Source organism: Tinamus guttatus, unplaced genomic scaffold (assembly GCF_059628265.1).
Source record: "Tinamus guttatus ecotype Peru unplaced genomic scaffold, ASM5962826v1 Tinamus_guttatus_pri_ptg000226l, whole genome shotgun sequence".
Taxonomy (NCBI): domain Eukaryota; kingdom Metazoa; phylum Chordata; class Aves; order Tinamiformes; family Tinamidae; genus Tinamus; species Tinamus guttatus.
Genome location: NW_028288760.1, coordinates 1 through 9028, shown reverse-complemented (window position 1 = coordinate 9028; position 9028 = coordinate 1). Strand labels below are relative to the sequence as shown.

At 50.9% G+C, this 9028-nt stretch overlaps 1 protein-coding gene and 1 long non-coding RNA gene across 2 annotated transcripts; one reads left to right on the top strand and one right to left on the bottom strand.

Annotated features, from left to right (window-relative positions):
- Positions 1 to 2238: 2238 nt before the first annotated feature.
- On the bottom strand, positions 2239 to 5888 carry LOC148594582 (pseudouridylate synthase TRUB2, mitochondrial-like). Its single transcript, XM_088525183.1, has 8 exons — positions 5783 to 5888; positions 5545 to 5670; positions 5394 to 5468; positions 5069 to 5130; positions 4488 to 4569; positions 3982 to 4054; positions 3327 to 3463; positions 2239 to 2778 (listed from the first exon to the last, which is right to left on the bottom strand). Exons 1-8 carry the CDS (start codon positions 5886 to 5888, stop codon positions 2495 to 2497), a joined length of 945 nt encoding a protein of 314 aa, XP_088381309.1. The 3' UTR covers positions 2239 to 2494.
- A 518-nt stretch (positions 5889 to 6406) lies between these two features.
- Positions 6407 to 8802, top strand: LOC148594581 (uncharacterized). Its single transcript, XR_015913404.1, has 3 exons — positions 6407 to 6528; positions 7028 to 7124; positions 8695 to 8802. It is a non-coding gene; the product is annotated as an uncharacterized LOC148594581 (long non-coding RNA).
- Positions 8803 to 9028: the final 226 nt, after the last annotated feature.

Genomic DNA, 9028 nt, shown 5'->3' with positions numbered 1-9028 from the left:
GTGTTCTAAGACAACTGTAACATCTATTATTGAGCCGTTGTTCTGAGGGCTCTTAATGGAGACAGTGTTGCTGTATTGGTACCTGTAAGGGGTCAGTGGTGAGTTACTCTTGCATTTTTTGAAGTGCAGAGTCACTGTGAAAGCGAGCAGTGTCCTAAACGCACAATTATGTTGAGCACGTTAATGTTTCACTGTCAGCCTTTGGGACTGAGGGTGACTGTACATGCTAAATTTGACTCCTTTCGTGCAGCTCTGGATGATCAACTGTAACGACTGCAGGGCTGTCGTCCCTCCTTCGCTCAGGGCGGGTGTCCCCTCTGCCTATGGTGCTTGGAGATCAGAAAGAGTCATAAAAAGGCTGCTGCTAAGAACAGAGAATTATTGTTGTGTGCTGTTTTGGGCTGGTTCTGAAGCATCACTGGGGATGGGGAGCATCACTGGGAGAAGGCCTAAAGCAGGGAGACAGAGTTTGTCCATTTTGTGATACAGATTCTGTGATGTGCAACTGCACTTCTCTGAAGAATATTTAACTGTGGCCATGTACAAGGGAACTGGGGATTGTTACAGGTATATTCTTGCCAAGTCTAGAAAGCTCTGCGTTTTTTTTTGTTTTTTTTTTTTTTTTTTTTTTTTTTTTTTTTTTTTTTGGAGGAGCTTTAAGGAGGGGAAGAAAGATTACAAGAATGCCACAACCGAGAAATGGTCAGCTTTGTTTTCCAAGCCACCGTTGCTGCTTTGGCTGATATTTCTTTCTATGCAGAAGAGTTAGTTTACCCTGAAACATTCTAACTAAAAATATTAGCTGGGCAACAATTTGTTGGTTTTCTTATTTCAAGATTAAGCATGTATAGAAAGCCGTTCATTTTGTGGTAGCTGAGAGCCATATGGCGGGAAATATATTCCACCAGCAAAGTGACTTAAGGTGTTGGAAGTTAAGGACAGGACTGAAGTCTATTATTTTCTTCCTGCTTTTGTAGGAACATTAGGGATCAAATTGACAGGCATGAAAGTGTTCAGCACAGCTCTTATCTCAGGCTTCTGCAATGACTGGTTACACTCGGGTTAGCACAAGCCAACTGGCCATGGAAGGTGCCCTGAGCTTGTCCCTTGACCACAGGGGATGAAAACACTGAACACTGGCCAGCTGAAGTGAGTGCAGACAGGCTGCCCTTGGCAAGCGTTGGTGGCTCTGCCGCTGGCAGCACAACGTGCCACGTGGCGGCAGCTCCGCTCCGCTGCCGCTTTGGCTGCTCTTCCCACTACAGTGCAAGGAGACCTGGAACAACTCAAAGGCTCCAGGGCTGGAGCTAATGACTTCTGGCAGGCTTCAGGGCAGCACTGGAACCTACCACTTAATGCAGTTCCTTCGTCACAGCCCCCTTACTGCTCATCCCAGTCACTCCTTGTACCTTAATGGCTCTGAGGAAAAAAATATGTTTGACTTTACTCAAATCCAGTAGAGGAATAGGTCAAATATCTTCTTGCTCCTAGAAGCTCTCAATGTATTATAAGTAGATCTCCAAGCTCTCTATATAGGTAAAAGATATAATTGCATATATATATAACTGAATATATAAAATATGTTATATATAAAATAATACTGAGTGTAACAACAGCAAATAAGCCTCAGATTTTAATTTATAGAAAAGTGTTACTCTGTTCAGTCTTTTTGTTAAGTCCAATTGATAAATAAGGATCTATAGTACAGATGTATCAGAGTTTTTTGCTGAAGGATGGAAGTCACAAGCCAATGTCTGAATGCAGCTGCATGTATCTCTGAACAAGCTTGGTTCCTAACCCCCCCAAAACATCAAATAGGCAGCACATGCTCTTTGAGTCAATGTATTGAACCAAGAAAGAGCCTCTTTCCCCTTATGTCACTTTTAGATTTGTTTTTATTTCTTGTGTTTTTATCGTATGCATCAGTTCTTATCTCAAGCCTCTTTCACCTGCCTGGGTTGGATATAACAATTTCTTCTCGTTGTTCACCTAAGCTGTGTTTTCCCCTGTACAGCCCTCTTTTGATGAATTTTGGGCTCTTATGTGTCTGAAATCTGAAAGCAAGGCTAATGTTTAGAAAATAGTGTGCTACAAGAACACAAGGAAAATTCATGCAGTAGTTAGTTTATGCTGCTAGTTGCAAACAAGTGCAGTAAAGGGATTGCAGCTCTGTAAGACACTACTTCCTGCTGCTAAAAAATTTGGAGATAGATTTTTTTATAACCCTTGGCAACCTGCTGTTCCCAAAGTCAACATGAATTTTGGCACAGCAACTCCTGTTAATGAACTGTTTGCAATGCTTTAAAAAAATTTTTACAGCCTGTCAATGAAAAAAAAACCCCAACTGATTAAAGTCATCTCAAGAAAAGGGTGGAAGTGAACTGCAGTTAACCTCTTCCCTTCTGCTGTCCATCATTCTGTCAGTGTGGAGCTGCCTCATTGTGTCACAGAGATCACTGATGGATGGTCCCTCCACGAGGGGCCACACGCACGCTCAGCTGTCCGCAGCCTGGGCCATCTCGGCGTCATGAAAATCACTTTTATCCTCAGGAGCCAGGGTTTTCTCTATCTCGGTTTTCACTTTAAGCTGGCAGTCCCAAATCGCATTCTGGATGCTCTGCAGGTTCCAGCGTGTTCTCAGCAGAGCGTCATCCAGGGTGAAGACTCCGTCGCGGATTCTCCGCACTTGGGTGCACACTGCGGATGACTTCAGCTCCAGACCGATCTCGTGAACTATTTTTCGGAGGTACTGCTGAGTCTCATGCAAACAGTGGATTTCTAGAAGGACAGAGAGATTCCTTGAGCAGCAGCAAAGCATTTACACAAACCCAGACCTCGTATGTAAATCCAGACCTCATTTATAGGACACAATGTTGATGAACTAGTCCTTTCAGCACTATTTAAGGACTGCTTAAGATACAGTACAGGTAAGTCATGATTTTCTACTGAATTGCAGATGTCCAACCATGTATTTTAGAATATTTTATATATTTGAATATAAAAATATATTTTAGAATATAAAATACTTTAGAATAATTTAGAAAACAAACTCACAGATAGAGGAAAGCAGTACATAGATTGAGGTATTTCAAATGAAATTAAAGCAAGTACCTTATTTAACAAGGCAAATAAGTAGGAGGTAAGACTCCAGAAAAGTCCAGGCTAAGCCCTGAACGTTACATTAAAATACTGGGATAACAAAAAATTTTCTTCATAGTTCTCACGAACTCATCTTGCTTATGCCACTGATAAGCAACTGAAGTTTATCAATTAATTTGCTGCAGTAAGTACTTGGCCTTCCCTCATTCACATTGCACCAGTCCTACCTAGCTGGAATTCTGGAAGCGCAAACTGGAGGCATCGAATTACTGTGATTATGGGAGGGCTTTTTCCCATGGGGCGAATCAACCCTTTGACAGCCATCTCATAGGCCTCTTGAGTTTTCATATCAATGTTTGAATACCTGGGAAAAGAAAAATAAAAAATAAAAAGGGAGCAAAACAGACATTTAGTACATCTATCCAATTACATTCCAGAGTTCTCTAAACAAAATGAAGCAGAGCTGCAAATGTTATTCTTAACACATGGGCAGTTTTAAGTTCTGCAAAGTTCTGCACATAGTTTAATGCTATGACACATGCAAGCTAAGGCAATGGGAGAGCTGAGTGTGGAAGGAAGATACTTGGCTATGTATGCAAAAGAGAAGAAAAGTGTAGGTCCTAATTTAGTTAATAGCTCAAAATGTAACCAGAGATTTCAGAATACAATAAAGAGACTAATTTGCAGCTCTTCACCAGAGTACTGAGCACTTAAAGTAATTTCTCTCTCCTTCTGTCTAGGAGGAGTTGTTCCTGTCTAGGTGAAGTCTAGGACTCCAGCCTTTATGTACTTCATAGGACAAAATATATATATATATCTCACTGGTTTTAAAGATTAGCAAAGAGCAGTCAGGTCAGCTGCATTTCACGCCTGGATACCTACATCAATAGGGCCTTATGATTTGTTCCTTGAATGACAGCGAGAATCCGTTCCAGCTTTTCCCTTGTGATATGATCTGCAAATATTAAGGTAGCAACAAAGTTTTACATAGAGGAGAGTGGTTTCTACACACTATAGCATGCCAAGGACTACAAAAGACTTTTTTTTCTTTTTTGAACAATGTTGTTCTATTTTTTCCTATCAGCTGCTTGGAAAGTTTAATTCAATGAAAGCTTAAAATCACCATTTCTAGATATGGCTTGCAGGGAGATCCGGATCCCACCCATTCCAGTAGCAAGCACTGTAGTCAGAACTCACATTGGTTTTGTGCAGGGCTGTTTATTTAGCACAGATGGACTATTGGGGCATGCATGAATACAGATTAGAAAGCATTTAAGCCATACCTTTTATCATTGTATCTGATTAAATACTTTGCTTCTGGTTGCATGGTTGCAATGCTATTTGTTTCGTGCTCTAGGTATTTTAAAAACACCCCTTCAGTTTCTTACCAAATGTTGTCTTCTCTATTAGCTTCCCTGTGTCTGAGAAGTCATCTGTGGCCTTACCAAACAGCCCACCAACAGTGTAAACCTTCAAGAAGAAGAAAGAGTGCAGTTCAGGAAAGAAGGACTGAAAGCAATTGCCCCTTCTACTGTGCAGCTGCTGGAAAGCGCAGGCTAAGATGATGCTGCAGTAAGAGGGAGCACGGTGCTCCGGACGTAGGGCTGGGTCTAGGTGCTCACGTGAAGGGTGAGATACTGGACCCAGAAAAGTGCAGGCGGGTTTGAGGCTCACAAAGAGAATCACAGTCAACTTTGTGACAGCAACGCAACCTCTTCCTCCTCAAATCACTTCCTTGAGGTTCCTTGGTCTCGTCTCAGGCGGTTTAAGATGTACCATGGCTGCACAGAGCGCAAAGTGCCTGGCCTCCAAGGGAATATTTATTATCCCTCATTCACTGCTTGTCCGTGCCCCACGCTTGGGTAACTCGCATTAACCTCCTCTTCGCTGCTGCCATTTCTGACAAGTTTGGGGCAGCACGGCAGGAAGGGAGCGGGACCGTCGGAGCGGGTGCGGAGCCAGCACGTACCTTGCTCAGGTGGCAGTTCTGCAGGTCGGTGAGCAGCTTGTTCCCGTGGCCGATGCCAAGCACTGGAACACAGGAGATGCTGACAACCATTGAAAGTCACTGAGCTGGCAGCACCGATCACTTAGGCAACTTTTCCTCCCCCTCCCACAGCAGCAGGGACAAACTCCTGCCTTGGGGGTCACGGCAGGAAAAGGCCCTTAGACCTCCCAGACTGCTGCGCTCAGGGGCACTTGGCTTTTCCCAAGGGAAACCTTGGGCCACCATGAGCCAGGGCCAGAGCGACGTACCCATCACGGAGCAACGTACCCATCACGGAGCAACCTACCCATCACACCCGAGGCCTTGGTGTCCAGCCGGTGCCCTGCGCCCATCCTCAGCCGCCGGAACCTCGGGCCTGTCACTGCGGCGAGGGGGAAGGAGGGGTCGGTGCCGCTGCCCCCGCCGTGCCGGTGCCCCCGGCCCGCAGCGGCTCTTACCGAGGTGATGCTCCGCCAGCACCGGCACGCGGGCGGCCACCAGGCCCGGCGCGGCGGTGCCGTCGGCGGGGCCGGGCAGGAAGCGCACGTGGAGCGGCGGGGGCCGCCGCGCCGCCGCGTTCAGCTCTGCGAGGGGCAGAGAGGAGCGGGGGGATGAAGCAGGAGCGGCGCCATCGCGGTCCCGCCCGGTTCGGTTGGGTTCGGTTCGGTTCTCCCCGCCCCGCTCCGCCCCGCTCACCGCGCAGCAGCCGCGTCTCCAGCGCGCCGCGCACCCGCTCCCAGGCCACCCCCGGCGGTTTGTAGACGGCGAAGAGCCCGGCCGGGAGCCGCCGCGCCGCCGCCATGGCCGCGCTCCGCCCCGCCGCTTCCGGCGCGATGCTGGCGCTGCTGAGGCGGGCGGCGGCGGCGCGGGCCCCGCAGGCGGCCCCCGGCGCCTCAGGCGAGTGGCGGGATCGTCGCGGCGCCCGCAGCAGGGCCCCGCTCGCGGGTACCCCGGGAGCCCTCGCCGGGAGCCCGCAGGCCCGGCCAGCTGCTCGCCCCGCATTTGGGGGCTTTTTGCCCCATTTTGGAGTGCCCGCCACTACCGCGAGCGCCTCTCGGCACGCGGGTTGCCGGCTCCTCGCCAGGCGGCCTCTGCCTGCCCCGAGTTGTGGTGCCCTCCGCGCCCCCAGCGCACGGGCACGAAGGAGCGGGCAGCAGCGCTGCTCCCTTGCCCCAGATTTTGGTGCCGCCACCTCTGCGAGCGCCCGCCCAGGCCCCAGGGGACGCAGCCTGCACCCAGGGGCCGCCAGGCCGGCCCTCACGGGACTCTCTCCGCAGGCAGCGTCCGTTGGAGCCACGCGGAGCCGGCGGAGGACGGATACGCCGGGGAGCAGGATGGCGGCTGCCGGCTCTACCCCGGGCACATCCCCACCAGCCCGCTGCAGAAAGCGCTGCTGGCCGCGGGCTCCGCGCTCGTGGCCCTCTATGACCCCTACAGACACGGTAAGCGGAGCCACGGTGGCTTTCCTTCCACCCAGGATCCACCTACTCACATCCAGCAACTCCCGCCTGTGTCACTGCTGGGGGTTTCTTGAGGGATTTGGGTTCTCCTTCTGTTGGGGGAGGCATTTGTTAATGGGGAGATGCAGGGCAGGAGGCAGGGGAAGAGGGGTGAAGGATTCCCCTGCACCCCGTAAAAATTCTCCTGGCGAGAATGATGCCATCCAGCCGCATCCGGCTCTCCCAGGCCTGGAAACACCTCATATCTGCCCCTGTGTCCCTCCCTGCAGGTCAGACCAAGCAGCATAACCCTGACGTGGGCAATCCATGGCCAGCGCCAACGCTGAGCCCTTGTCTTTGCCACGAGCTTCCTGCATGCTCCTGCCCAAAGGGATGTCTCATTTCCTCACCTGCGGATGAGGACAGCTGGGTGTTGTGAAAATCAGCACCTCTAATGCTGCTTGTCTGCTGCTCTTGGGTCACATCCTGCTCTCTCTTTCAGACATGGTGGCAGTCCTGGGAGAGACAACGGGTTGCCTTGTCCTGCCCAACCTGCGAGACAAGATGAAGAATGACCCCGAAGGCTCCCGCGTCCTCCAGTGCGTCCCTCCGCATCCGTGGTTTGTGGTGGGGACTGAGGCACCTGCCCAGCATGAACCTTGGGCCCTGCCAAAGGAGAGTCCCTGTCCTAAGAGGGACACAGGCATTTTGTTAGTTTTAATCCTCCAGATTGTTTATTTTGCTTTATTTTAACATCGCAAAAGCCTCAGGAGAAGAGCACAAAAACTACAGGAGCCCAGGCCTATTTCAGGCACTAGTGCTGTCCTGCTTTGCTGCTGTAACTGGGAGGCACCTTCTCTCTTAGACCTGATAAAATTTGTGGTCATGGTGTGTTTTTTTTTTTTTTTTTTCTCCCCTGTGCCTGCTGCTGCATCTCCCTGCATTGAAGACTTCATCACCTGCTGCTCCGCTTTCCTCTAGACACCTCTGTCCTTTCTTTCCAGGTAGCCCAATGGCACCTCCTAAGGCTGGGAAATAAGAGCACTTCTTGTGTTGGTTTTAAGTTTGATCCCTTTGAGTGCCTGCAGGGAACTGTTGAGCACAGCAAGGCTGGGGACCAGGAAGGACATCGTGAGCCTGTTATTAGCCAAGATCATCTTGCTGCTTATTTCCTGCCCTTCTCTCCCTACGTGCTGTGTCTGCTGCCTGCGGTGCCCTGGGCTCCAGCTGTACCATGAAGCGCCTGGGGGAGAGGTTGCCGTTTCTGATGTGTTTGTGCAGGAGAGCCTGATCCTGCCTGGGGCTCCAGCCACTCCACGGCAAAGCTCCCAGGGCACCAGGAGAGGGGGCTGAGCCCTAGAGAAACTGCTCAGCGAGCGCAGGGAGCACTGGGGCAAAGGGAAATTCCCACTTCTTCTGTGCACCCGCTGGTGTCCTGGGGATTTGCAGCAGTCTAATTTGTGCACACCCACCTTTTGTTTTGCTTAGTGTTTAATCCTCTGAATTGCTGAGGTCCCTTTGACACGGAAAGTACGAAGAAGTGCCTGAAGCCAGGGTAAAGCTCTTGCCAGCCCTGCTTAGCCCTGGCTGAGCAGCTCCCTGATCCACTGCAAGGCTTTGACAGGGGAAGAGCTTCTTCTGCAGGCAGAAACGAAGGAGCTTTTGTTTGCCAGCAGCCCGGACTGGAGAGCAGCCTGTGCACGGCTGCCACGTGGCTCCTGATGAAAACCCAGGCAGGAGGGAGAAAAATTGAGAGCAATTCCCTCCCCTCCTCAGGGTTGTTCCTTTGAAGTTGTGGCTGCCTTGAAGGGGCAATGAAGCTCCCGCTCCCTTGGGCCCTGCTGCGGGGAGCGGTGGCTGTTTGCCAGCCAGCAGGGCAGCGTCACAGGGTCACTGTGCATAAAAGATTGATGCTTTTCCAACTGGAGTTGCTGAAGGGGAGCAAGATGCAGAGCCCTGCTCTTGCCAAGGCTTCAGGCAGTTGCTTTCAGCATTTTGTGCCCTACTGCCATCAATAAAGATAAAGACAGTGACATCCCTGCTGGGGTTGATCTGCAGGAAAATACCAGGAAGGGCAGAGCAGGGAATGGTGGTTTCCAGCTTTTTCTCCAGGTCACCCACATGCAAGTGTTTCCCTGAGAGACTTAGTGACTTGCTCTTTGCTTTCAGGGAGCGTCCTCGCATCCGTCTCTCCACCCTGGACGTGGAGGGGCTGCGGCGGTTGCCGAATGGCACGTTGGGCCGGGAATACCTGCGGTTTCTGGAAGACAATGTGAGTGGGGGATTTTGCAGGGCACAAATGGCTGTAGTTGAGCCCAGAGCCAGGAGCATCGTGAGCACCAGAGGGAGCTTGGAGTCATGGAGCAACCCCGTAGGGAGCCCCAGAAAGTGAATGAGTTGATGAAGTGGGACTTGGGAGCTGGGCTGCGCTGTTGGGTACGTGGATATGTCACCCGCGCTGTGCTTGGTGGCTCTTGGTTTTCATTGCAATGCTGACCCAGGC

What these genes read in the sequence shown, in the direction of transcription:
- LOC148594582 (XM_088525183.1), bottom strand. Translation starts at nt 5,888, where the DNA reads ATGGCGGCGGCGCGGCGGCTCCCGGCCGGGCTCTTCGCCGTCTACAAA. An exon ending in AGAACTGCCACCTGAGCAAG is followed by an intron (nt 4,570 to 5,068) that starts GTACGTGCTGGC and finishes TTCTTCTTGAAG; the next exon opens with GTTTACACTGTTGGTGGGCT. An exon ending in GCTTCCAGAATTCCAGCTAG is followed by an intron (nt 2,779 to 3,326) that starts GTAGGACTGGTG and finishes CTGTCCTTCTAG; the next exon opens with AAATCCACTGTTTGCATGAG.